Source organism: Scatophagus argus, chromosome 16 (assembly GCF_020382885.2).
Source record: "Scatophagus argus isolate fScaArg1 chromosome 16, fScaArg1.pri, whole genome shotgun sequence".
Lineage (NCBI taxonomy): Eukaryota > Metazoa > Chordata > Actinopteri > Scatophagidae > Scatophagus > Scatophagus argus.
Window position 1 is genome coordinate 14815513 of NC_058508.1, and position 27803 is coordinate 14843315.

Below are 27803 nucleotides of genomic sequence, written 5' to 3' on the forward strand. Positions count from 1 at the left end.
TCAAACTTCTATGATGTGTTGTAGGTTTGTCCAAAGCTGTGATATTCTGAGAGAAAGTACCCACACTTTACAGTATGAGCATCAATGCTGTCAATGTGTAAATTTTTTTACATATCTTTAATCACAAAAGGAACAAATGTAGATATAATACCACAGTGCAGTATAAAAACTGCCAATGTTGTAGACAACTCAGTCATGTTCTATATGAACAGATCTGACTCTCAAAATCACTATTACCCTCTATACTCCATAATCATTAACTTGGGCAAACTGCTATGGGTACCACTTAATCTCATAATAACCAGAACAGTGGAAAGTGCAAAGAGGTCTTTCCCAATATCACACCAAACTGAGTCAATGAGGGAGTAGCCCCCTCCCCTCTCCTCTCCTCTAAAAGGCCACCATTGTATGTGAAGAATTGCCATGGCTACTGCCGACGAACTGTAAGCCTTTCAGAATTATTAGCATTCCTGTCTACCCTGAGCACTGTAGCAAAGCTGCTCGCTTTACCATCAATCCGCCTTGAGAGAAACACACAATTTCTTTCATTACAAACTACAGGAATTTCCATCTGGCTGGGAATTAATTAAAGTTGAATTATGGGCTGCGGCAATATTGGACTACCCAGACAAATTCAACAACACCCGTGGAGGGTAAGAGTGAATGTGGCCTTGTTAATGAGCATGGCAAGAGGCTAGCAAAGCCACTTGTCGGAGGCTAACTCATGCTGCTATTAGAAAAGAGAGCCATAAGACAAGTAACAATGTCATCATTCATTTATCCATTTCTTGGCTACATTTGATTTATGTAGTTGCTGAAATTATTAAGATAGATGTCATATATCTATACAGTTATCTTATTTATTCCAAATTTATTTTGCCAAAGCAGAGCAGTGTTTATTCATGCTTTATGCTGTTTGTAAACACACAATTCAAAAGGTACAGAAAAGGAGAAGGACTTGTGACTGTTGAGTCTCCTTCCAAAGTCATCACATATACCATACGACGTGGGAATGAGACTCAACAATTGATTCTCGTTCTCTGGAATGGGTGATGCCAAGATATGTCCCGACACACTGAGAAAATTAGAAAATAGAGACAGAGGGCAGAGCCTGTGGAGAGGCAAACAGCCCCTCACACTTCTAGTGGGTCATAAGTAACGATTGAGAGGGATTAGTCAATACATTGTTTTTATTGGAAAATCCTGCATAGTGTGCCTTTAAGATGCAATGAGTCAGTGCAGAGTTTCCATACCGATATGAATCAAATTATCAACTCACTTAAATATGTGCTTGGAAATTTGAAAATAGAAATAAAACCACAAGTCAGTGAAGATCTATTCTTTTTTTTTTTAAGTTGAAATAAAATTCAGTGCCATCATGATTATCGACTGTAAAAGATTAACCAGTAAATAATGACCAGATGTTACTAATGATTTGGCAGCACACGTTTAAAAAACCATTTTTCCTCTCAGTTTTATGAGTATCCAAATATATTTCAGTTTTCATGGGAAAGGATAAACTCAGTTAAATTAATCATATTACAGAAAATGTAATTCAGTAATGACAAGTCTGGGAGGTAGCTGCAATGTCAGAAACCACCTAATTCTAAAATAATGCAGCAATTGTATCTCTGTCAGTGTGAGACATGGATACTCTACAGAACAATGTGGCCACTATCAGACTGCAATGGTGACTCAACAGGCTCTGTTCCACAGGCAACCAGGGGAGGCTCCACTATCAGACCTGGGACTCCTCCAGTCCCTGGCACCTTCATCGATGCAGAAAAATCAGGTCTGCATGGGACCCAAGGGGAAGCAGGGCCCCAGTGACATTCCACAGTTTGTGCCAAAACGGCTAAATGGCAAAACATTTCCCTGGAGTGGGTACATAAACTACAGTTTCAGTTTCATCTGTCTTTTATTGTTTCAGGTACAGATTACAAGTACAGAACTCAACTAAGAACTTTTCCAAAGCCTCTCTAGACTGAACAGGAGACAAATAAAAATACGTGTTACGCACAGAAAACTACAATGAAGCTTTACACAGATGCAGTTTGGGTTGAAATTTAAACTGAACTTTGAACTGGGTTGAACTTTAAAGCAGCAATAACAAAAACTGCACTGTGTTTTGCTCTATTTATTGTCATGTAGAAATGACAGATTTTGATTCATTTCGTGCTTGTTTTTTTTTTTTGTTTTTGGAAAGTGAACAGACAAACACACAGGGCAGACTGAGAAGAGCAACACTTCATTCTTGCGGACTGCTTTTAATTCTTACGGCACGATGTGCACACACATTAGGTGCAGCTGATTTTTGCAGTCACAGGTGATCAGGGTACCTGGACAGGACTCTGCAGACCAAAAAGAGTGGAGAAGGTGATTTAACATTGAAAAGTTTGCAGTTTGAATCTGCCTCGACTCTCACTCATGTCACATGGTTACCTTGACAACCACTCGTGGGCTGGCAATTTCCAACCAGTCACAAATCTGATTCCTGTGGGTCCGCACAGTGGCAAGGTCACTCTCCCTGGAACAGACACCCAGCAGGACAACGTGTCATATGCATCCCAAATGCACTTGACAATAAGACAATACCAAGACAAGTCCACTAACCAGTTAGTGTCACTGAGCAGGGTCATGACATCATCCAGCACGTCTGGATCTACGACATCATCGTAGGTCACCAGCATCTCATACATCTGGCTCGCAGTGATCTTCCTGATCTACGGTTGGAAAGGAAAAACAGTTCATTTTCTGTTACAGCTGTTGGTACACAAAACAATACAAGAAGACAAGACTGACAGCCTACAGCCATATTAATGGCACAGTGAGGCTGTGCTGACAAAATGCTCACTTCAACAGCTCATTTGCAATGAAGACGCAAACATGCTGATGTTTGGCGGTTATGTTCACTGTGTTCACCATCTCGATGAACCGTTTAAGCATGTCATCATTTGCTAACTGGCACTAAATACACAAGTACAGCTGGGGCTGATGGGAAAGCGACTGGTGTTTTGGGTATTCGGGTGAACACAGTCATTAAGATTTATCATCCAGGGATCTTGAATGTTTGCATGAAATTTCAGCGTAATCCATGTGATAGCTGTTGAAACATTTTTAGTTTGTGCCAACCAATCAACTGACTGAAAGTGACATTTCTAGAGCCACACTGCTAGCATGGATTAAAACAACTATTTAATACAATAATATTCCAGGAAGGAATATTGAAGACATACGCAAGTTTTATACATCTGTTATTCCTTCCAAACTTACCACAGGGAAGGAATGGCAGAGTAGCATCAGCAGCTGTGACAAAATTTTCTTCCTCACTTCACCCTGGAACTGGATCAGTCCACAGAAGCTGTGAAACACCAGACAGCACAGTCAACACGGTCGTTGTTTTCTGCCTCAGTCCGTTTAAAATGTGTACACTTGACATGGAGATGGAGACTTACACAGATACACAGTTGCACAGCTTGGCAACATCTTTGGTCTTCCTGAACTCTTTGCAAAGATTCAAAATGTCCACACAGAACTGATGACTTAGAAGACAGAGACAGAAAAACTTATGCTCCCGCTGATATCATGCACATTTCTTTTTAAACAAAACCATTCAAACACTCACTTTTCTTGTGTGGTGAAGATTTCAAAAGAGCTGTTCAAAAGCATCTGACTGAGCATCTTCAGCAAAGGAACAGAAACCCTATAAAATAGGAAAAGAAATCAGGCACTTAAGTCACAGACTGGATATATTGCACGATGAGTACATTAAACTAGCTTGATAAAATACATTAGAACTGGTCCTATGCTTTTCAAACACAATAAAATTGTTTTCATAAACAGTAATAACAAAAACAATCATATGTAAGCAAGGAACAACATAAAAACAAAACAAAAATATGCAATTGATAAAACCTAAAGGCAAAAAAAACAGACAATTAACATTCAGAGAAAGTTATTTTAAACAGACCAGGCTGACACATCACAGAAAGGATCTGATGTAATACATCTAGCAAGGTCAAGAAAAAAAGGTATTATGTGTGTGTGCTTGTACCTGCTATTGTGGAGATTGTCTCTGAAAATGGTCAGCAATGTATCTGCAAACTGTGTCAGCTCAGCACTGTTGTCCTGGATCCCTCTCAGATAGTGAAACAACGACTGGGAAGAAAAATGCACCTGAACGGAAGCAGAGGAGCACAGCATTCAGTTGTGGGGTAGAAGCCTGAAGGTCTGGACTTAAATACAACTGTTTATGTAACATTATCACCGTCTTTTAGAAATCATTTTATATTTTATGACTAATAAAGACGTGAACCTGAGGGGCCTTGGAAAGGGAAAAAAAAAAGTCAACAACATCATCAGACAGCAGGAAACAAAGTGTCAAACCTTGACATTTGAAACCTAGCAACACGATGTCATATAAACAAAGTAACATAGAAACTTTGTGTCTGTTTTTCTCATCTATACTTTCACATTTTCACAACACTTGATTTTATTTGTGTGTTTCTCTAGCTAAAACTCATATTACAAAATAAATACAGTGGAACTTGGGTCCTGACAGCACTTGTTATACAAACATTTGTCTGCACACAATTATTTTTTTCAGTCTTGGCACTTTTGCCTCATAGCCTCTCTGTGTTGAGGCTGGTCTTCAAGGCCGTTCCTGGAAAGTTAGTGTCTCTGGCCTGCGTGAATATGTGCCTGTGGTGTGAGAATAGCAATCTTGGCGCGTATATCAGTGCAGCATTGGCTCAGTTTCCTGCATGCAACCCTGTACAAACATATCAGTCCTTCCCGTCTCTGAGGATGTATCTGTGGCGAAGAAAGGCTGGAAGAGCAGGAGGTAAAAGCAAGAAGAGAGCCAGATCGTTTCTAAGGGAATGTTTACAGCCTTCATCGGCAGATGAGTTCAGCTTTATTGACCTCACTGCTCCCATTACAGGCTTTAAACTTGTTTTTCTTTTATTATATCCACAAACAGTGAATATTAAAAATAATCATCAGAAATCTTTGTGGGCAGGATGTCTTTCCAATGATCGGTTTTACAGGAGGAAAAACTTAATCAGCCCCACCTGAGGGATCCACCAGCGCACCTCGAGTGAAGGTGTGCGAAGGGTCAGAAGTGGACAGTAGGAGACATGCTTTTAAGCTGTTAGCACTGGATTGTAAAGATTCAACTGATGGGAAAACAAGTGCTTGCAAGTACCACTAAGGATCTGTCAGTTCAGTTTGTTGTGGTTAAGTCTGGATCAATGCTTTGAGCTCAGGTGGTTGCCAAGTTACAGAAAGGAGGGACACGGTGGAGATAACCCACAGCCTGAGATCAGTCAGGCTTTCTACAGAGGGTGTGGGACTACAGTGCACTGCAGTAGACTACATTAGACACATGGCTCCCTCTGCTGTCCCAAATTCCTTCCATCAGAGCTGACATTGCCAACTCGTTGAAGGCAGCGGGATTTACCACCACTCAAAACAAAAAACAACAAAACAGCGCTGTACGTACAAACATTCCAGATCTCTAATGAGCACAACAACACACCAGCAAGTGTCTCTATTATACATATTGTGCAGGAGTTTTATGTATCATACAAGCAATAAAAAGTTTAAACATTCTTAAGGACAAAAAAAAAGCTAAAATTTGTCAATTTGTATCTATACGTCAATGTAATCTCATCGTGCTCTATTTTCACTGTTATGTGAACTTCTTGTGTATAGTCCTGACATGTGAATACGATTATAGACACCTCTACTAAAATAATATTTTAAGGGAAGGTGGTGCTTTACAAAATACAGATGGATGACAAAAACAAAACAAAAAACAATAAGATTAAGTCCTAATACAGTGTGGGTCCACCAAGAAGGTGAACAAGTACAAGCACGCAGAAAGAGACTGGAGGGATGGAAAACCATACCTTCACAAAATACTCCATCATTCAGTATTTAGGTGATGGTGGTTTAGAGTGCTGTCTAACAAGCAGGTCCAAAGGTCCATTTTTTTAGACTGCATAAACCATAGCAAATAATTACAATTCGAAGTATCCTGTGACCCTCGCGTCTGCATTTGTTTTTCGTTAAATCTGTGACCCGTCTGTACATCACACTGCTCTGATTTAACAATGTTCTCCCGTCCCATTACGTTTGACCTACTGTGGACTCTGTGATCCCTCCCACACACACAGTGAGGCCCAGCAGGGTGTGGTACTGATACTGAGGCAATCCCAGCAGCTGGGTGATATACTTGAAAGCTTGGGACGGGGCATTCCAGTTCAGACTGGTTGTGGTCTCACTGAAACACATAGCAAGTGAAGGCACAGATCAACAGGCTGTCACACATTGAAATGTTCCATCAGACTTTCAAATTTTATCAACATATGTATTTGCCAAAACAGTCTAGAATAAAAGGGTGGTTAAAATCAGTGCAACTTATGCTTAATCCTGCTGGATGAGCTCGAAATTAAGGCAAGGGGTGACTCACAAAGGAAAAATGTTCAACAGCTCCTCTCTGTGGGGGATGTGAGGTACTACAGGCTCTGTGCTGTGGAGGAGGCGCAGAAAGATGTTACCAGCATGGGCTCTGCAGCGGTCAATCTTCTCTGCTGCCTGGTGGGCCAGGCAGCACATCATACACTTCACCCTGCATACAGAAGAGAACAGAGGTTTTCAGAGTGGGAGGCCTGCCTCCCCATGGGGGGTCCACAGACTCAAGGGAGGCTCAGTGAAGAAGTGACAGAAGTTATTCCATTGGTTATCAAGAGATCACATTGATTAGCCTACATGTGTGCCACTAGGTTAAGGAGATCAGAGATACAGTAGATTTGGGGAATATTACAGTGTTTTCCATTTTCCCAGAGTCAGAAAGTAATAAATGTCTTAAGACAAACCTTTTTTATTTATGCGCTTATGCTGAAAAACACAGCGGCCTGCGGCAAAAAGTTGAAACAGATTGCTCCAAGTTTGTTGCTTGGTGTCTCAAACAACACTGTGATGCCAGGACACCACACCAGCAGGGGAGGAGAAATACTCTAATACTGCTAATTTGTTACAAATGGAGAAAGCCTCTCTGGAAGACTCTGGAAAACAGGCACTATCCAGCAATAATACTCTCCCAGTTGTGTCCACCCACAGTAGCACACAATGCTGAGCCAATTGCTGCGGCGCCAGATTTTGGTTGAGCCAACGGCCTCAAACTCCTAAGGCCTTAGGCTCAGTTATTGTGGCCACGTGAAAAATCAAAGCGACACAATCTTCAGCTGAATGACAAGGTAACAAAAATAAGGTAATTAATAACTCACAGCTCTGGCGAAAGGATCTCTGGAGCACTGCTGGCCACCAGCATAGTCACCTCCATCAGACCTGTCATTGCCGCCTGTCTCACCCTGAGCGCATGACACAAAGAGTAAAAACTTTATGCCTGCAATGACATGAACCTTAAACACACCGATGTGAGTCATTATGATTTTGAAGCAATACTAAAGCAACAAGTCCTAAAGTGTGATCTTTAAAAACAACCATGACATACATATACTTCAGCTTCACTGCATATTTGACAGTTTTATAGTCAAATTAGCTTCATGGCTGCAGGGCCCAATTTGTTTATGTGAAATGTTTTACATTATTCAAAAGTCACACCCTGAAACAGGTGCACAGGTACCACCGGCGGAACTCTTCATTACTGGCCTATTTGCACACACTTGAAGCAAAGCCAAATTAAAGAATGTTTATGTTGTAATAGATGAAAATAAGAGAGAAATCTGCCTCGGTGTGGAAAAAGTGAACAGGAGAAGAGAAGAGAAACGAGAAAATGAGAACAGGAGAGATGAGGATGTGACAAGAAGGAGGAAAACAGATTCAAGAGAAAGAATGAAGGAAAGAAACATTTCGAGAGAACATGTGAGAAGCAGCCCATCCCATGTTGTAAGGACAAGTGACAAGCCTGGTGACATTCCTGGTGGTAAGCATGGCCTTGGGCTACTAGTGAGACAGTGTCATGAGTGCAAGTGCTTAGGTGGAGAGACAGAAAAACACCAGAAGCCTCATGCAACGGAGCATTCCTAATCCCTGAGGCAAATTAAAACAACACATGTGTCTGTGAGCTGTGTGTTGGTGTGCATATTTCCTAATGTGTGTTGAGGATTATGTTAACTCACCAGGACCCCACGTCCCCTCTGCTGTCGGTCGTGTAGTCATTCATATTGTCCAGCAGAACGCCATACACGTCTGCTACATTCTCCAAACACAGAGCAGAGTCTGGCGAACCGTGGGCACAAACACCTACTTTTATGCACACTCTGATGGAAGATGACATAGAAATACAAATTCAAAAAAGAAACACCACAGGAGATGCAGTGTGTGATGAGGTGGGGAAATGAGAGAACGTTTGAATTCTGAGAATGGATGTAAAGAAGGCTATACAGACACAGACATGTCATTCAGGTCCTTCAGGTATAGTCAGTTAGCTGTTTATTTTAGCATTACTGCCCACACAACTATGCAGTTAAACTAGCAGACGGAGAGAAAAAAAAAAGAGGAGGAAAGAGGACAGATGAATGTAACACAAGCCTGCACCATAAAAACGAATTAAAATAAGAATATACAAGGAAACTCACTGAGCAATTGCTCTGATGGCATCTCTCCTAGCCTCTGTAAAACTGCCCTCCTTCTGGGTGACAGTGCACATCTGTAGGCCATCTAGGATCTAATACAGGCACACACCACACATACCCAAATACTGAGACAGTGGAACATAAAATGGCTAAAAAAAAAACATACACATCCTCTGAACACACCTGCTTCAGTTTGCCATGAATCATAAATCTGGGCAGACAGCCGAGGGCGAGGGCAGATCCACAAGGAGCGAGCATCTGTGGACTCTTCAGCCAGTCGGTGTACTGCGATACCAGGACATCTACATGTGTGCACATAGACACACACACACCATTCAGAGATTACTTTCATGTATTAACATAACATAACTAGGGGAGTTGGGGTATAATATTCAAGTCACCCTGCATTTGTGAGTCAGCCTGGCCTGTCTCAGTCTGATAGCACTCCTCACACAAGACCGACAAGGCCGAAATCGCTGCAGCCTGCAGATGGAGGGGGAAGAAGGTCAATGAGAATTAGGAGCAGTATTTTACTAACAGTCTTCATTTGCACAGTATTGAAAAATTTCTCGGAGGATGGTTAAGTAATATTTAAATAAAAGGCGAAAAGAAAAATGTTATTATTTATGAAGAAAAATTAAGCTTACCATAGTGCTGTCCCTCATACTGCTAGAAATGAGATGAAGACTTCTAATGGTGTCATCAATAAGCCACTGCCAGCCAACTGAAGCACAGAGTCCTGAGATGCTGAATAAAATACAAACATTTAAGAGTATGATAATATCTGTTTAAAAGAATTAACTTACTGATTACAGGGTCATTCTTGAACGGCATTTTGGACAACAACAGCTTTTCTATAAGGCAGCTCACTGCAGAAAAAAATGAAAAGATTAGACAGTATTACCCTTAACGTCCTCCCATTATGTGTCTCGCAACAAATCATTGAGGTCAATGCACTGATTTGCAAAAGCCATTTTTTTTATTTTGGACATACTTGCTGGCCTCATTAGCTCTCCACCAAAACCCCTACAAAAAAAGCAAAATTCTGATGTGAATTCAAAACAATATATATATTTTTAAACCATACCGTGAATATGAAGAAAGATTTTCTTTGCTTACCTGTACTGTTTCCTGTCATGTAGCTAAAAGTAAGCGAGCAAATGTATATCAGCAACAGAAGACATTTTGGAAAAAAAAAAAACTTTTTGGATGAGACCTATAGATACACCTACCGTCTGGTGAATGTTTTTTAATGCATCCACGCACTCTGAAGAAATGATGTCCAACACAGTCCTGTAGCACAAATGCGTGGAGACAGCATGTGAGACTCAGAAAAAGGAGTTACTAATTACCTGAGGGTGCATTTCTTGTTTCATTTACTAGGCACTTTGAGTCTACCTGTTTGTCTGAAGGCACAGTTTATACAGAGCATGTGTGATCTCCGCACATGCCAGAATAGCCCCATGGCGACTGTGGAGGTCAAAGCCCACCGTCATGGGCAACAGCTGCGGCAGAACTGAAACCAACACAGAAGAGCATTGGGATATCTACTCATGACCAGTAATTATAGGTTTAATCAGTTTTCAAAAGGTATCTTTTACAAGCGGTCTATTGCCTGGGCAACTGGTAAGGTGACATTACTTACCTGTTGCTGCCATATAATCAGGTGCTTGAGGCGTCAGGTTGTGGAGCGCTTTAGTCGAGAGCTCTCTGATCATGCTGCAAATGCATGTAAAGAACAGTACTGTGTGTTTAAGAGATAAATTAGAAACTACTATACCTATACTCTCATATTCAGTAGTAATCATGATAACAGAGCAATGCAAGAACTTACCCATCCCCGTGGTTGATCTTCATGGTTACCAAATGATCTATCAGGGCCTTGGTGTACTCTGGGAAACTAGCTATATAGACACTTGGAGAACAAAAAATAAAGCTTTAGCCTCATAGTTGCTAATATCAAGAGACAATTAATTCAAGATACAAAGTTTCCCCTGTCATTTGCCAAAAACGGAAGAAAAATAAAAAAAGGGTCAATTTCAGCAATCATTTTCACTTTTGTCACTTCGTGCAGGTCTATAGTCAGCCATACCCTGAGGCTAGCATCTTTCTCAATGTCTTTCACCGCTCGAATGTTTGTCCTACTGGTGGAGACACATTTCTGTCAAAGGTGACAATTCCTGAAAGGGAAGCTTTTCCATATTGATTTTGATAACATATACTCACTACAGTCTTACACTGGTTCTGGAAGCCACATGAGCACACTAACTGCATGGGGAGATTGATGAAATGAGTTTCCATGACTGAGAGGCAGCACGCATATCTCACATCACCTTGTGCAATTCAAGCATCAGCTGGAGTGGTATAAAACGCCAGAGCAGTGGAGACATGTTCTTTAGACTGATGAATCACGCTTCACTGTCTGGCAGTCTGATGGACCAATCTGGGTTTGACAAAGGCCAGGGAAACACTACTTACTGGAAAGCATTGTGTCTACTCCAAAGGCTGGTGGATAATGGTCTGGGGTTGTTTTTCAGGGTTTGGACTAAGCCTGCTAAGTTCATTTGTAGAGTCATCTTAATGCTACAGGATAAAAAATATTTTACACAATCGGGTGCTTCCAACTTTGTGGCAGCAGTTTGGGGAAGTCTGTTTGTTGTTCCAGCACAAGGTGATGTCCATATAGACATGTTTAGACAAGTTTTGTGTGGAGGAATTCCATTGGCTAGCACAGAACCTCACTGAACAACTTTGAGAGTAATCAGAACACACTGACTGTGAGCCAGGGTCTCCTCATTCAACATCAGTGCCTGACCTCACACACGACTGAATGGGCACAAATTTCCACAGGCACACTCCAAAATCTTGTGGAAATCCTTAACAGAAGGTGTTTATAGTCACAAAGGAGAGTGCATAAATGTAGAATGGCATGTCCAACAAGCTCATATAGGTGTGATGGTCAGGTTTTCGCTGACTTTTGTTCACATAGTGTAGTTTCCTATATTTAGCTGCATTTGTTATAATGCTGGAATTTTGGATACTTTAATAATTTTAATACCTGAGTGTATTTTTATCAATGAGACAGTAGGAAGGGGATATAATATTTTGGAGCTGTCCCTCGTCTCAAGTAAATTTCCTAAGAGATGACTGCAAGTAACATCAAAATTTAACTGAATCTAAGATAAGATAATCCTTTATTAGTCCCATAACTGTGAAATTACAGTGGAGCATATCCTCCAAGGAGCTGGTCAAATCTTAATGCCACTGGAAGGCAAAAGAAATGTCACCAAAAGGAGGCGACCGCTGTCTTAGCCAAAAGGCCTAGAAGCGATCTGTGCACAAGTCTGTGCTGTGTAATTGGGGAAGGTTGGGATACTACTGTTGCGATCCCACTGCATTGTTTAGGTTGCTATAACAAATCCTAAGCATTTGTCTGAGTGCAGCTTCACTGGAGTATTGTGTAACTAAGACAAGATGGCTGTAAATGGCTAGTCCTTAAGAACAGCTAGCATGTAAAATATGCAGTTTCTTACCTAATATTGAGATAGCAGTTGCTGAGATTCCCAACAGCATAGTAGTCTGCAGTGGTTAAGATGTCAATACCATGAGGAAATGTCCCCTATTGAGAGAAGAGCAAGTAACAAGCTGAAACACTTTCAGTGCATTGTGTAAAAAAACAGTCCAAGTCATTCAAATTTCAGATGGGAAATAGGTCATTTGGTTACAAATTCAACTAACGCACCAAGATTTTAAAAGAGATTTATGGCCATTTTAGGACTGTTGGCAAATCAAATGCTTGCTGGTGCCCTGTAGCTGTACTGGGAAGTCATTTTTGCTTCATTGGCTTTCACTAACAAGACATGTCTCAGCAAGACCTGGATATTTGGCAGCAAATTAACTTTAAATCACAGTAATTCTCTTAGTCATAATACACGACTAGTCAAAAATACGATTACAAACCTGTCTGCCGACATTCTCCTGAAAGGCAGCCTGGGACAAAATAAGACAAAAAAATGAACTTCTGTCATGTAACTGTGTATCTTTACTAAAACAATTGTAGGATGATGACCAGAAGACTTACAGAGGCAGCTCTGCGGCAGTTGATGTTTTTGTCAAACACAGTTGTGATCAGCAGAGCACTACAGAGGGAAAGACAAAATACTGATCAGAAAGAAAGGAACTGATAAAAGACTTTAGAAAAGCGATAATTAAGGTATTTTCTTTATCAGTAAAGTGTTTTCACAGTTGCAGGACGCTAAAAAAAAATAAAAGTTTAATAGGTAGACATCTTGTAATAAAACGTGAAACAGTTCCTCCACTATTCCTCTATAGGTGTATGTGTAATCTGTGCTTGCAACAATTAACTATTTCAATTTTTATTTGGTAAACACGATTGTGTAATTGAGAATTTTGTCTTTTTTTTTTGCATTGGGATCAAGCCTCTTTTAACAAATCTTTTTGCAGCCTGAAAAAACAGCCAAATATTTACACACATTGCCTCTGTCTTTTTGACATTTTATTTACTGCGATATTAACCTTGCATAGCTAACGTAAACAGTGCGACAGGGTGCGCTAGAGTATATCACTATCTTTGCATCATCATATTTGTTAAGAATCAGTGACTCAGATGAAGTGATGTCTAAGTGCAGATTGTATCATCACTGTGAAACTGATCTTGCAGCAGTGCACAGGTTCCTGGCACAGACGGTTAATGCAGCCCAAGATGATTAATCATGACTCCTCTGCAAAGCTTTAAGTTCCGTCTAATTCTGTTTTGACCTCAAAGTTCCTACACTCTCCCCTGTCGGTGTTGTTTGTTCTCCTCCCATGTTCACTGTCTCCAAATTAAAACATCAAATTCCAGGTTACAAACTGCTCTTGTCTATTTCTCTTGTCTTTCCTCAAGATTGTTATGAATTATGTCTGTGGTTGCTACAATTAATGTCACAACGGTGACTGCAGAGCTACAGCTCTGCGTGTGTTTGTATGTGTGTGCCCCCAAGTCACTTAGTCCCACATGTACAAAAGTGAGTTTTCTGTAAATGTCATCAAGCTGTGATGAATAGAGCAGGAACCAGCTTGTCTGAGCTTTGCTGCCAAACAGCGACCGAAACCTACAGCACCAGGCGAAACTTGGCAGTCCTGTAGGCTAGGGAAAGAGAGGGTGTTGTCGCGACTGCTGATGATAAAGGTAGTCGCAGGGGTTCAAACTGACACTGCAGAGCTGGTCTGCACAGTCAGAGGCCACAGGTCCGTACACGCACACAGAGAAAAGAGATCAAGGAGGAGGTAAACCGTTACTATTGCCAAAGACTAGAGCACATGTCATCAGGTGATATTGCGCCCTTGTTTCTGTACACTGGTTACTGATTAGATGTACAAGTTTTAAAATGTTGCTCATTACTTTTAAGGCTGGCTCAATCTTCTGAACCTGAAACAAGGTGTTCTTTACCCCTTTTACATTCTAGACTATAGACTAAAAGAGACCAAATATTGACAAAAGCTATCACTTTAACAACAAAACTAGGCTGCCAATGTTAGATAGAGAAAGAATAGACACTTTACATACAGTACCTTATTTCCTTGTTTTCATATACTGTATTTTTGTTTAAGTTTGATTAGCTTTATTCCCCCTTGCATGTGACTCGCCTTTACACACTGGTTTAAAAGCTCTTTTAAAGTCACAGATTTTAATTAAAATCCAAAACTACAGCTACATCATAGTTTTCAGGTGCAACGTAATAATACAATTTGTTTCCAAAGCAAGATCGATTTCTTTGTGGCAAAGAAAAAAAATGTATTCATTATTTCTTCTGACTCCCTGTCAGCATGCAGACACCACACATGGACCATTCAGACACTTAAGCCAGAAATCATCCCAAAAACTCAAAACTGACTCAATTTGTCAGATGAGGCACACAAGAGGAAGTACTTGGCTACACACACAAACAGTTGTCAATGAACCACATTAAGCTTAACAGCATGCAGTGCTTGGCAGCTGTAATTTTCACAGAAAGAAAAAGCATGTATTACAGAAATGATTGTCATTTCTAAGAGCCATTGCTATTAATTTACTTTGAAGTCAAACAACATGCAATGATAGCCTTTTGACACCACCCTAGAATAACACATAGCTGTGCAATAAAGCTGGGACAGAAGGAACACACAGGCGTATCTGTTGGTTATGTGAGGACATGTAAGATTGATGTGGCACAGAAAAACTGGTTTGAGGCAGTAAATAACTGCTTTGAGGCAACCTGTGCAGCTACTATGCAAATTGCAATGAGAAAGCTGCCACCTAAGAAATCTGATTATTAAAGAGTGGTATAATGCTTTCATCTCTTGATTCAAGCTCTTACCTATTTTAAACAGCTGATGGGTATATTTTGAATATTTACATACTGGTGAGATGATACTATTTTATACATAGATATATCAGAGTCAAATGCAAATGAAAAAAGAAGTTTATGGGCTGCAGCTCTATTTGAACCGTGCTTCTTTGTTTTTAGTTATTTTCAATTTACGACAACAAACAGCAGAAAGAGCAAGTTAAAACTGAAGCACATCAAAAAAGTGGTATAAGTGTAAGTATATAATAAGTTTTTTTGTAGCTGACCCTGACTATTGGATTTTCCTGTGGGGAAGACTTAAGTATCATTACAAGCATATGATCAGTGAAATTTTTGTTTGGGCCACTTATCAACATAAGATGTGCTGTTGGATTTCAGGCAAAGGAAGAAGGAAGAAGAAGGTTACCTGGCGATCTGAGTGACAAAAGGCTTAAGCTCTTTGGGTTCATAAGCCCTGGCGAAAGACCAGCACACATAGCAGGCAGCATCGCGCACATTGGAACCAAAGCTGCATGCTCCCCTCTTCTCCTCGTAGGTCAGGGATTTGATAATGAGCGGCACAACTGCAAGCAGACAATAGAAAAGGATGGGGTAGTTTTATCTCAGGAGCAGCAAACAAACTAAGTTCAAAGAACACATTAACAGAGCTTAACACAAACACATCTTTGGAGATATTTACAATTATTTAAACCTGCAATGTAGGACTTCTCCATACATGTACATTACATTCAAGCATGCACCGAAAAAGTTCACACAATGCTGATTAAGCCTGTCCTGACAGTTAAATCAACAGGGACTTTAATGACATTGCATTCTAAATACATAGATAGTTTTGCAGCTGTAACAGCTTCTATTCTACTGGGAAGGTTACCACAAGATTTTTGTCTTTTGATTTTGTTATCAGTGCTTGTGGTATGGTGGCAAAAGCCCTTTACTATGGGGGTAGCCTTGGCCTAGAGGTTGGAGAAGTGGCTTGTGACCGGAGGGTCTCCACCCAGCCCAACCCCTGAAAAACAGTCCCATAAAGAGGTGTGTCTGGATACTTTTGTCTATATAGCGTTCTCTGTATTTCGCAATACCAGATTTTAAATCTAGAGTCTCTAGTTACTTTATCGCACTACTGCAACAGCAGCCGAGGGTTTTTACATCAACCAGCAAAGATTGGGGGGGCAACCATGCCTTTTCAGCATCTAGCACAATAAAATGGCTGGTTATATTATATGTTATTTTATTTTTAGTAATCTGAGCTGAATGCAAGCAGGTTCTAGCCCACCTATTCCTCTTCCGCTGTGAGAATATCAGTGATATCAGTGTTCTCATTTAGTAAATGGTGCTTATGAATGAAACATAATTTGTATGTTTACAATTTGGAAGGCGCTGAACTTTACTGGGAACTTGACCCGTTGCAGATCAACACACCACATACAATAACTGCAGAATGAAGTAAGTATGGTCAATTCCAAAAAAGTGGGAAATGGAGCAGGAAGATGGAAGACAGTGAATTAGAGCCCCCACCCCATCCCATCATGTAAATCATCGCTTGAGGCTTGACTAATATCAGGTGCATCAATGTTGCCTGAGGGCGCTGCTGTTTGGGCTGAAGTCCCGCCTACTTGGTTGACAACACCTCACAGAGAGAAACTCACCACACAACTAACATCCCCAAGTACAGCACACACATGCACCACCACACACATTCACAAACTCACTCTTGACTCAAACTGAACTTTTAGCACATATCAGAGTGGACGTCCTGACCAGATACCGGTGCTGGCCGTGGACAGCGGAGCTGCTCTCTGCAGGTTGAATACTCAGGAGAGGAGACTGTTGCTACAACCAGAGCAGGTAATTTTTTCTTTTCTTTGTTTTTCCTTCGTTAACAAGGAAGCAGCATTAAGTTACATTTACTTATTTAAAGAACTCTGTTAAACCCTTTCTTTGTATTAGAAAAGATAGTGGTTTGTAAAGGTACCGTCAAAGAATTTGTAGGGTGTATTTGGGGTAGGTATATGCACATATGCACCTGTTACCTAAGAATTTTAACTAGCCCCTGCTTGCACTGCCACAATGATGCACAGTTTGAAAGTACCTGGCCTCTGCAGAAGACTCTCTAATAAAGCTCAAGATACTTTGTTAAATAACATACCTTTTTCAACTATTTTATAACAGTTAATTTATGACAACAGATATGCTAACTGGCCTGTACATAAACAAAAAATACTCATCATCGGAGCTCAGATGAACCAAATAGATATTTTATGAAGATTAAAAATAAAAACAAAAACGGAAGGTTTTGACTGGATTACAAACAGAGTGAAGAGATACCTACATTGTTAGAAAGGGATTTTCAAATGGATTTCAGTTCTTAAGAAGGGAGTGGCTTTGCGTGCTACAGCAGTTGGACAGAAACTCGAGTGACAACTTCTTGCGACAGCTTAGGACAAGCAGGTTCCTCCATGCAGCACCCAGCAACACTTAACTCACTGCTTCAGGTGGTGTTTCATTTCGAAGGCGGCTCATAAGTGTTTCAGATGTTATCTACATCAGTTTTACTGAAAAGTTTGTTTAAAAAATTATTATTAATGCATGTTCTCACATGCATGGAAAATAATGAAGAATTATTTCTCATACTCATGTGTTTCGAGAGCTAGTGAGCTCATCAAATGATGATGTTTGGGAGCTGAGTGCATCCCGCAGGTGTAGTCATGGGAAGCAGGTGGCTGGTAGTTCCCACGCCAACAGCACAGAGTTTAGTAAGGTTGAGAGCGAAAGCAAGTCTCTGCATGCCCTCCAGGTCTGTGTTAGTGAGTGCCTAGTCTGCCCGACACCTGCCTACCTAGTGTCTTAGCGGTTCTTTAACTTTATAGCATAGATTAGTGCAGAGATATCTGAACGGACAGACAGTTGAAGGGGCAGGCCAAGTAGAGTCGTTTGCAGGCAGCTGCCAATCAACCAAAACCAGACTAAGACTCAAGTGCACCTATGCAAACATATGCATATTTTTGCATACAGTGGACAGGTTTTCAAACTATTAACTAGTTCTCTGTTTGGATGTCCAACCCCACTGTGAAGTAACAGTTGCAGAAATACGTTAGCCCGAGGGCGCAGTGTTTTGTGCAGCTAGAGATTTTTCTGCCTGAGCAGTTAAAGAAACGCTCAGAGAAAAATCTTCCAATGAGAGCCTATCTCCACCTGAACCAGTTGAACAACTCTATTAGCCACATTACTCGACAGCTCAGTGGGAATCTGGTGAAAGAAGCTGCAATGATTCATGAGTTTCTCTTACATGCTTTAGTGTCACACTTCCCAACAGCTTCTGTGCAAAGAGGATCCTTAAGAAAACCTAAACTGCTACTAATTCCCCAACTGCCATGTGCTTTTTCTTTTAGAAAAAGTGTTTTTAAATCAAGATGGAGACTATACAGGAACGCAAGCCAAAAAGGCCCCACTACATTCCCCGACCGCCAGGCAAGCCCTTCAAGTACCAATGTTTCCAGTGTCCTTTCACCTGCAATGAAAAATCCCATCTCTTCAACCACATGAAATACAACTTGTGTAAAAACTCCATCTCCCTGATGTCACAGAAAAACGGGCAAACAGCCAGACTGTTCAAGGCTGCAGCAAAAGGAATTCCTGTCAAATCTACGGATTGTCCAAGCCCCCTTCCAGCAGTTCAGAACAACAGTCCAGAGAAAAAGGAAGCAGAGGAGAACAAAGCTGAGAGCAAAGCTGAGAGCAAAGCTGACACAGAAGAAGTAGATGTTGGGTGTGACAGTACAGTCAATAAAGACAGCCAGAGTGTGACAAAATCAAATACAGTAACAGAGCGAGAGAACAGGGAGGGTAATGAAGACAAGTCTCTGCCTCGCCCATCTGCCTTTTATCCTGTCACACCCAAAAGTGACGGAGCAGAAGCCTTTAAGACACCTGTGCAGCAGTCAGAGGACTCGCAAGCTCCTGTTTCCACTTTCAACCACCCAGGCTTCTCGTGGAGCACAATTTCATCATCCATTCCCTTGAAGCCATTCCCCCCTCCCATGGTTCCTGAATACTCTCCTTATCTCCTGCCAGACCGGCCCCTGTATCCACCATACTATCTCCCAGCAAACCACCACACAAATGAGCCAAACGCTCCTTCTTTTCTAGATCCACAGAGGCCTGTGATACCACAACCCATCGCCCCACCTCACACTTCCCTCTTGCCCCCATACCCATACCGATATTGCCACCCGCTTCACCCAGGCCCCCCTCTTCATTATACCTTGTACAGATCCCACGAGCTCTCCATGCCAATAACAGGACCCAGATATCTTCCTTTGGATCTTTATGGCCCAACCTTTGGGCATAAGAATTATGACTTATACATGCATTCACATCCCAGTCAAAACAGCCCCAACACATCTACACAAGAGGAGAGAAACAACAGGCAAAGCGGGGACAAGGAAACCAGGCTAAGTCCCAAAGAGGGCTGTTCAGCCTTGGGGTCCCCTGACAGACCCAGTCATGCACAGAGCATTCAGAGAGACACAGATGCCCCACACTACACCGACATGAGTGAGTCACAGACAACCACCCAACCAGTACACACAGCGACAACCATAAAAACTGACTTAAGACAAGTGGAGTCAGCAGAAAGTCTGATACAGTTAAGAACTCAGCATGTGGATGGAGGGTAAGTAAAAAAACAACAAATTCTGTTGCTTTACTTACTTGATTAATTTGCAGTATATTAAGTTTGAGATTATGCTAGTTAAACCGTTAACTGTTTTTGGCTTGTCTATTTCAGATCAGCTGAGAGTAGCAGATACAGCTCAATGTCAGTTCCTGAGCCAGGTCTTGAAACAACATCAGAGCAAAATTGTGAGAACAACAGAGAAGAACTGGCCCCCCTCAACCTCTCAACAAGGAACAAAGAAAAAAGTCCATCTGACCACAGACTGAGGTGCTCAGACACAGAGATATTCAAGCAGGAAGAGTTGCCACTGAACCTTAGCCTGCGGGCTTCATATAGCAGCCCTGTACACAACTCTACCCTGAGTACTTCAGAAGGTCTTCAGCAGAGGCCTGATGCTGAGCTGAATGAAGAACCATGTGACCAGAGGCAGACTGCAGCACTGGCCCTCTGTCAGCTAGCCACTGCAAGCTCTGCTGGCTCTTCACAAAACTTCAGCACTGCAGATGGGGACTCTGCAGATTGCAAAGATGAGAAAAGTTCTTCCTCTCCAAAGAAGACCAAGCACACAACTAAGGTTAAGGCAACAAGCATGAAAAGAACAAACAGTGGCCAGGCTGAAAACAACAGCCATAAACCAAGCAAGAGAGCAAAAGCACCAGGGCGGGCTCTGAGGAGGAGGCCTCGTTGCTGCTAACAACTAATGACTCGGCTGTTATAATAATTGTAAATGAGGCAAATGAGGACAGAACATCGTCACTCATCACTGCAGCTCTCATCTGCAACAACATCTCATCAAAAGATCAACTTACTTAACGTTACTGTTTTAAGTTTAATTAAGCACTGAAATAATTACTCCAGAAAGAGCAGAATTGACATGTCTTCTGCACTGTCACGGGTCAATTAAAAAAAAAAACAAAAAAGAAAAAAAAAAAGAAATAAAACATGTTGTCACAGGTACGTTTATATGTCTTGTTCTCACAATTTTGGTTGTGGTGAAATGCAAATTTTATAAGGGTTCTTAATATTTAAATATTGGCATTTTTGTAGTATATGAAGTTGTCACTGAAAAATGCATTACTAAGTGTAAATATGTCAAATAAATTAATAGGAAAAACTGACATGTGAACCAGTCCATGTATCTCATCTTTTTCAATGGGAACTCACCATCTGTCAGTCTGGAAGGCAGCAGCAGGCCTCTTCTACCCAGTTCTGCCAGTGCCAGGCAGCCTCCATGCCAAGTATTGTCTGTTTCTTGGAAGCTTTATTGTGAATACACAGACACACACGCATACGGTTCAAAACACTGAACATGTCACAGTTGAATATGGGGCCTCTTAAAAAAATTGTCCCTTCATGACAGGCATTTTGAAAAGCTAAAAACATATAGGAAATAGAGCCAGTGCAACCTGAACCCACCTGAAGCAATCCAGCACTGATCCAACCACCTCATCTGCCAGCTCCTTGGGAAGCCTCCCAGTCACCCTTCCAATGCTGAAGGGTTATATAAGAGAGGCTTACAGTAACATATAAACACTTTCAGAAGAGCTGTCTTTGACACACAGACTACCAAAGACAAGCAGCAAAAAGGATGTTAATAGTTTAACTTTTCCAGGTGACAAGTGAACAGACTGTTACCCCTTTGCTGCAGACCAGCGGACAACTGTTTCTTTATCTTTCAGTCCAACCAGCAGATGCTCTGTAAAATAAAATGCAAATTTCATTTCCTGAGGAAAGGTATTGCAATAACAAACTAAACTAAACTAAACTAGACTGAGTAGAGACTGAGGCTTACCAATAACAGTCTCCACCTCCTCAGGAATGTCATAGTCCTCCTGTTCTTGTGCCTCGACTGCAGGGGTCACAGCGGCAGTGACTGTAGTAGACTGAGACATGGAGAGGTTTGCTGCAAGGGAACGGCTGCCTCTCTGGTACCTGTAAGACACACATGAACATTTTAAGGCGCTCAAGCTCTGTATGTGACATACTCACTATGGAAAACTTGAGAGAAAGATGTGACATTAAGCAATTCCCACCTGAACTGGAAGCCATAATTGGTTAACAGTTTGGAAACAGTTTGTTTTAACAATATTATCTATGTTGATGGTACACATGTTTTAGATGCTTTCTGAAACAAACACTCAGTTTTTTGTTATCAATGTGCTAAAGACTGTGCCCACTACAACACTAGCTGGTATAGCTGATATTACATCTGACCTCCAAGCAGCCAAACGTGGCTTCAGGAAGGTGAGGCCAAGCCTCTGGATTAGTTTGACACCAAGCTTCCTCAGCATGGCCTCTTTGCCGTCTGAAAGATGTCTCTGCTCCAGACAATGCAGAATTGTAGGAGCTGTGAAATAAATAACAACAACAATATTATCTATTGTAATATTGTTTGAACAAATAACTTGAGAAATACAAAAACATAGATATATCACTATGTCGACAATTTATATATTTCAATATTTAAAGTATGTGGATGAGTATGAGTATGTGTGCATGTCACAGGTACCAAGCAACAAATAATCCACATGCCATGTCCAGACTGAACTGTTCTCCAAATAAAGCGCTCTATGAAACCTAAAACATGCTATGGATAGTATGTCAAGGAAAATCATAGATCATATTCAAGCATGGGAAGGCCCTGTTATTATACTTTTTAACTGGAAATGTCACCTGATGTCTGGATTCAAATATCTCCCCTCTGGCACAGGAGATTTAGATAAAAATTTGTGAACACAAATGATTCTGTTGCCACATGCAAAAGCAGGCGAACAAAAACTACAAACATCACAATTAAACACTCTATTAACTCCCGTTTGGGAAATTCTGTTTTTGCTTTGACTTCCACATGAAGATTAGAAAGCAAAGTCTCGATTCATTACTGCAGACATTAACATAACCTACCATACTGAAGGAGGTCATCTCGTTTTCCATGCTTGAAAAGCTTCGCCTAGGGACATAAATAAGATGGCCAAATCAATCTAATACTTGGCAGAGGGCCCATGACAGCAGAAAGATTTAGGAAGACATCACATATGCAGAGACAGTAAATATTTCATGAACCAACTCGAAAAAATGACAAATTGCTTCCAAAAAATAAATTCATACTAGCAACAATTTCTTTTTGTTGTTAAATCTTGAACCTATGGAGCACTTTATGCTCAATCTACATTGAAAAAACATGCAAGTATGGATCCTTTAGGCTTGTTGTCTGAACAAACAGAGTCAGTTTTGAATGCCCTAAGCGCCACATAGGATAGAGCCGGGTTCACTTCACACAGACGTGAAGTACAAAGGGATGCCTTCTAAACATGTAACACAAGGTTATGAGCCAGTGATATGAATGTGGACTTGAGGGCTGAATAACATTACCTTAGCTGACAGGAAGTGATTTGAAAATGCCTTCCATAACTAAAGATTTGCAGTGACAACAGCTTTAATGTGAGAGGCAATGGGGTAGAAAAGTGGATTGCCAGAGCTAATTAACTCTGTTCTCATTTACTGAATAACTGTTTAGCTTAAAGGTGTGGATTAAACTGGTATAAGTCATTTGACACAACCCAACCCACACACGCAGCAGGTGCATTACACACCTGCCAAAACCACATCAGGCATTGTGTGAGACATACCAGTCGTGTCAGCTCTTGTAAATTACCCAGCGCAGGTTTTAATACAGCAGTACATGCAGATTACACTGGTGTAAACAAGCCTGCACACAAACCACCAGCTTAAGTATGAGTGTGTTTACCAGAGCCTGCAGAGCACTATCCAGCATCTTAATGCCTATAAATGACTGGTCACTGGTCTGAGATATAGTAGCGAGGCTCCAGTCCAAAAAGTCTCCGAGGCAATTCTTTTTCACATCAGGGCGTGTCATGAACCTGTACAGTCATGTATAATGAGACAAGAAAGCAATAAAAAGTTTCATGATGGTTAACAAATGCAGACACCAAGACATTCCAAGGAGAACTGTGCCCTCTATTGGACAGAAAACTTATAACAGCCAATAACTTTTTCCCCAGTATTTTGTGTTAACAGTTAATTGCAATATTTTAGTACTTAATTGTCAGTCTTTGATTTTTTTTAGTCCATGTTTGACACAAGCTTCACAAAAAAGACATTCAGTAAACATCTGGTCATAATGTATTAAAGAAGTTTTGCTATTAGCCCAATCACACAAGGAATAATGTTGATGTGTTTGGATTTGGATATGATGCTTTTGAGAATTTTTTAAGGCTTCAGCAAAGTCAATTTGCAGGCAGCAAACATCAATGTGACAACAGCAAACACTGACAACCTCTGTGCATAAATATTATATATAAAATACGAGGACATGATACAAAATATTCCAGGAAACAATATTTTATTTCTGTAAAACATGTCTAAATTGCTTGACCAATTTTAGTGCACTGCAGGTTGTATAATGAGAGAATTTTCCTTGTCAAAAGTAGAACTGAAATAAATGAAAGATCATAATCCACAGTGAGGACTTGCATCCATGTGAGCGTCAAACTGATAATGGCTGCACTTCAGTACAGAACTGAATTGAATCGAATGCCTTTATTGTCACTGTATGTTTGCATACAACAAAACTAAGACTGTTCCTCAACTGGTTACTACTGTTACAAATCATATCCTCAGTGTGATTAAAAAAGAATCTCACATAACAGGGGCTTGTGTTCATGTAAGATTACTGATTGGCAGATGGTGCTTATAACGTGACAGAGAACAGAAGTTGAACAAAATTAAAATTATGTGATAGTAAAATATTATAAAATGATTGCAGAAGTTCTCATGTGTGGACTGTCTTTAGCTTTGTATAAAGTGCTGTGACAAGAAGAATCCCCTCGGGTGGATGTTGGGCACTAAAATGTTCACAAATGGCCCTTCACAACGCTTCCTCCGGAGTACACCTGTAACTGTTAGCGCACCCTGCTATTCTCTTTTCTTTTTCTTTCTTCTTCCGTAAAACCCTAAGACTTATTTAGTTAGCAGCGTTGGCGTCGGCAGTTCTGAACAAATTCATACTGACCTTTCGTCCATATTAGCGCTTAAAAAAATATACAGGAAACACTCTGAGGCGGCCACAAGTTTAAAAATACCGACCATTGCAACAACGCGATAAGAACTGGACTGTCTTTAGCTTTGTATAATGATTTATCTACTTTCTGAACCCTGCTGCCTTCAGGGAAAATTGTGGGAGAAGGTAGCGGCCTTTGGGAAACCGGGTCAAACACCTAGCACAATAAAATGAGAGAAGAAAATAAAATGGACTCTGTCGTGGCTGAAGAACAACAGACTTCATATTTTAACACATAACATGAAATCCTGTAGGTTGATGGGATTTCTTGTCATAGGTTTTTTAAAAAATCTAATATAAGGCCTTTTAGGGAGGTCCCTGAGTTTATCAAATCACGCTAAATATGGTACTCAATTACAGTTAAAACTCCTGCATTCAAGAGTAACTTAAGTAAAAGTCTAACTAACTATAAAGTACCATACTTGTTTGTCAGGATGGACCCTGTCAGTGTACTTTCATTAGACCCATATTACTGGACTGCTATCTGAAATGTAGTGGAGCATAAGTATAAAACAGCATAAAATGAAAATATTTAAGTAGAGAGTAACTGCTTCAAATGTGTATTTAAGTATAGTACTTGAGCATATATATCTAGTTCCCCCTCCACTGTAAATATCGAATAACTAATAAAGCAAAAGGAATATCTGCGAAGCATAAAGACAAATATTCCCCCACAAACATTTATTCAAATAGCCTTAAAACTGACAATGTTGACAGTAACTTTTCTGCTCAAAGTGTCTTTCACTTATTTTGGAACTAGATTATTTTAGGTGATTACTGTAGATCATATCTTTCCTGAATTTGGTTTGTGTATTGAATCTGTGCTGTCTAGTTTTCATGTCTACGATATAAATATCTCCAAACAATACTATATTACCAACTTAACATTTAAATTCTATACTTATAGTAGCAAATTACTGAATTTGTGTTCCTTATTATTAATTCATTCATACATATCTATAAACACCAAGCAGCACACTATACTGGGTTATACTTTGAAAATATCGTGGGTATATTAACATTTTATTATGCATGGCATTTGAGTAAAATGCAGCTGTAAGTATTGAAAAACTTTTTTATTATTGTTCCACTGTTTCAAACTGTGATATTTTGGGACACAACCAAAAAATTAAAATACTATGCTATTAGCGTGGTGTTTGTGTACTTACTTAGACACTAGAACAGATGCAGCATTCCTGGAACTATCATTGGCTTCCAGGTAACACTGGAAAGAGAAGAGAAATTTTATTTATACTGTATAATGATTGTACAACATAACTACAGTCAAATCCACAAACATCAACAGACTAAATGAAATTCAGTACAGATATTTTGCTACTGGGTACCTCTGTTTGGATAGGTTGAAACACAAATCATTTGCTTATTTTGTTTGAGAAGAGGTTGCTTTTTTCTAAGTTACTCTGTGTCATAACTGTCACAGAAATTCTGCTGATAAACGTTTCGACATTTTGCTCAGATGTTATCAAGGGTCCACAAATACTAATAACGGACTTAAACCACTACAGGGAACAGACCACTCCCTCTAACGCAAAAAAGCATAAAAGAATCAAGATTATGTCATATATTGAACTTGCCTTTGCAATAGCTAGAATGCGGTTCATGGTGGACTCCCTGACTTTGTCGCCGTCTGAATCCAGATGGCCATCCAGACGATAAAAGTCAAAGGGTATCAGGCAAGTCATGGACAACCACAACAACAGCACGTAACGAGTTTCCCAAGTCTGAAATGAGGAGATGGTAAAACAGACTATTGTTAAATGTTTGATAAAGCTGACAACAAATAAAATATATGCAAACCCAAAGGAGGGAAATGAGCAGAGGTGTAACTGTGAAGGCCTGGATGGATTATTATTTTTTCCTTTGAAAAGTGTTGCCAGTCTCACCTCACAGTCCTTGGGATCCTGCCTGGAAAGCAGGTCAAGAACGGGTTGAACATCTGCGACCTCATGGGGCAAAAGCTGCATGAAGATTTTATATCCTCTGACCTGCCCAGGAGCAAGAAAAATAGGTATTGACATACTCACAAATCAGCATTACTTAATTAGGATAACTCTGCTGCGTCAGTAAAATGGATATTCTGCTTTTACTCTGTGTTATGCAGTGTGGCTGGTTTTCACCGGAGAGAAGACACGGCTAAGTGCTGTTTCTGACAGACCTTACAGATGATGTAGAGAAACTTGAAGCCCAAATGAACCAGTGAAGGGGGAGACGTGTCACTCCTTACAAACTCCAGTATCATGTTCAGCATCCATTCTGTGACAAAGAGTGGGCGATGCACATTCTCCAAATGAAACTGCAGTACTAATTTAAATTTGTATAATAGTACAATTTGAATTCAGAGTTATGTTTATCATAGTGTACCTAAGTGTGGGTCCAGTAGATGAGGCTGCTCTTGATATCTGTTCATTACCACTGTGGGAGGAAATGGGCTGAGAGTGATGAATTGTGAACTAGCTGAAAGCACCCATTCAAAACATTGATTAAAAGCAGTTAGTTGAGAAATCGTGTATTGTGCGGGAGCAATTGTCTCACCCAAGAACCTTTCTTTGCTGGACTCTGCGCTCTTCGGGACTCCATGGACCTCTGGCAGGCTGGAGATGAGCGCTCTCGTCTCATCGGCCTCAAAGAAGCCCCCCAAAACACAAGCCTGTTCAATATCGTCCGACTTTTCTCTCTCGCCACCGAAACAGCCATTTTCAGTCTCTGATAAGGCCATTCTGCAACACTTTCATCCACAAACAGCGTCTTTGTTGCAGGTTATGGGCCAGTTAGCTAGCTAATATTAGCATTTGCACGTTAAAAAGTAACGTTATGGATAAAAATTAGCTTTGAAAAACAACAGTATTTATTAAAGTTACAGCCGCAACACCGAGTTTGTCCCTACTAAAATAATGTTAAAGAAGTTAAATCAATTTCACTAAACAAAACCGAGGTACTATTACTCATGACATTTCTGTTATGACGCTCCCGCCCCGGCAGCCAATTTTCTTTTCCTAGGACTGCGAGGGAACGGCCCGCCCTAGGGTGCCGGTGATTGGCTAGTACTCATTGCATCCGTTGGAAGGATTGGCTAG

The 27803-nt window shown here is 40.6% G+C and overlaps 2 protein-coding genes across 2 annotated transcripts; one reads left to right on the forward strand and one right to left on the reverse strand.

Annotated features, from left to right (window-relative positions):
* Positions 1–1904: 1904 nt before the first annotated feature.
* On the reverse strand, positions 1905–27755 carry tbcd (tubulin folding cofactor D). The gene is made up of 39 exons (XM_046414227.1): positions 27262–27755; positions 27091–27141; positions 26885–26982; positions 26613–26714; positions 26304–26450; positions 25878–25933; positions 23377–23509; positions 22533–22578; positions 21843–21975; positions 21421–21560; positions 21264–21324; positions 21045–21119; positions 20793–20887; positions 15360–15516; positions 12685–12742; positions 12564–12593; positions 12137–12222; positions 10438–10518; positions 10249–10322; positions 10002–10119; positions 9836–9896; positions 9723–9745; positions 9598–9629; positions 9410–9472; positions 9251–9327; positions 9005–9086; positions 8787–8905; positions 8607–8695; positions 8148–8288; positions 7293–7376; positions 6476–6634; positions 6148–6286; positions 4055–4176; positions 3626–3703; positions 3456–3542; positions 3274–3361; positions 2614–2723; positions 2443–2527; positions 1905–2351 (listed from the first exon to the last, which is right to left on the reverse strand). Exons 1-39 carry the CDS (start codon positions 27443–27445, stop codon positions 2331–2333), a joined length of 3585 nt encoding a protein of 1194 aa, XP_046270183.1. The 5' UTR covers positions 27446–27755; the 3' UTR covers positions 1905–2330.
* Positions 16613–20748, forward strand: znf750 (zinc finger protein 750). The gene is made up of 3 exons (XM_046414235.1): positions 16613–16798; positions 18343–19625; positions 19740–20748. The coding sequence occupies exons 2-3, from the start codon at positions 18364–18366 to the stop codon at positions 20320–20322; spliced, it is 1845 nt and encodes a 614-aa protein (XP_046270191.1). The 5' UTR covers positions 16613–16798; positions 18343–18363; the 3' UTR covers positions 20323–20748.
* Positions 27756–27803: the final 48 nt, after the last annotated feature.

Excerpts from the sequence above, each read along its gene's own strand:
- znf750 (XM_046414235.1), top strand. The coding sequence starts at position 18,364 with ATGGAGACTATACAGGAACGCAAGCCAAAAAGGCCCCACTACATTCCC. Across the intron at positions 19,626-19,739 it reads ACTCAGCATGTGGATGGAGG|ATCAGCTGAGAGTAGCAGAT; the intron begins GTAAGTAAAAAA and ends TGTCTATTTCAG.
- tbcd (XM_046414227.1), bottom strand. The coding sequence starts at position 27,445 with ATGGCCTTATCAGAGACTGAAAATGGCTGTTTCGGTGGCGAGAGAGAA. Across the intron at positions 21,120-21,263 it reads CGCTGGTCTGCAGCAAAGGG|CATTGGAAGGGTGACTGGGA; the intron begins GTAACAGTCTGT and ends ATAACCCTTCAG. Across the intron at positions 2,724-3,273 it reads TCTGCCATTCCTTCCCTGTG|ATCAGGAAGATCACTGCGAG; the intron begins GTAAGTTTGGAA and ends TTCCAACCGTAG.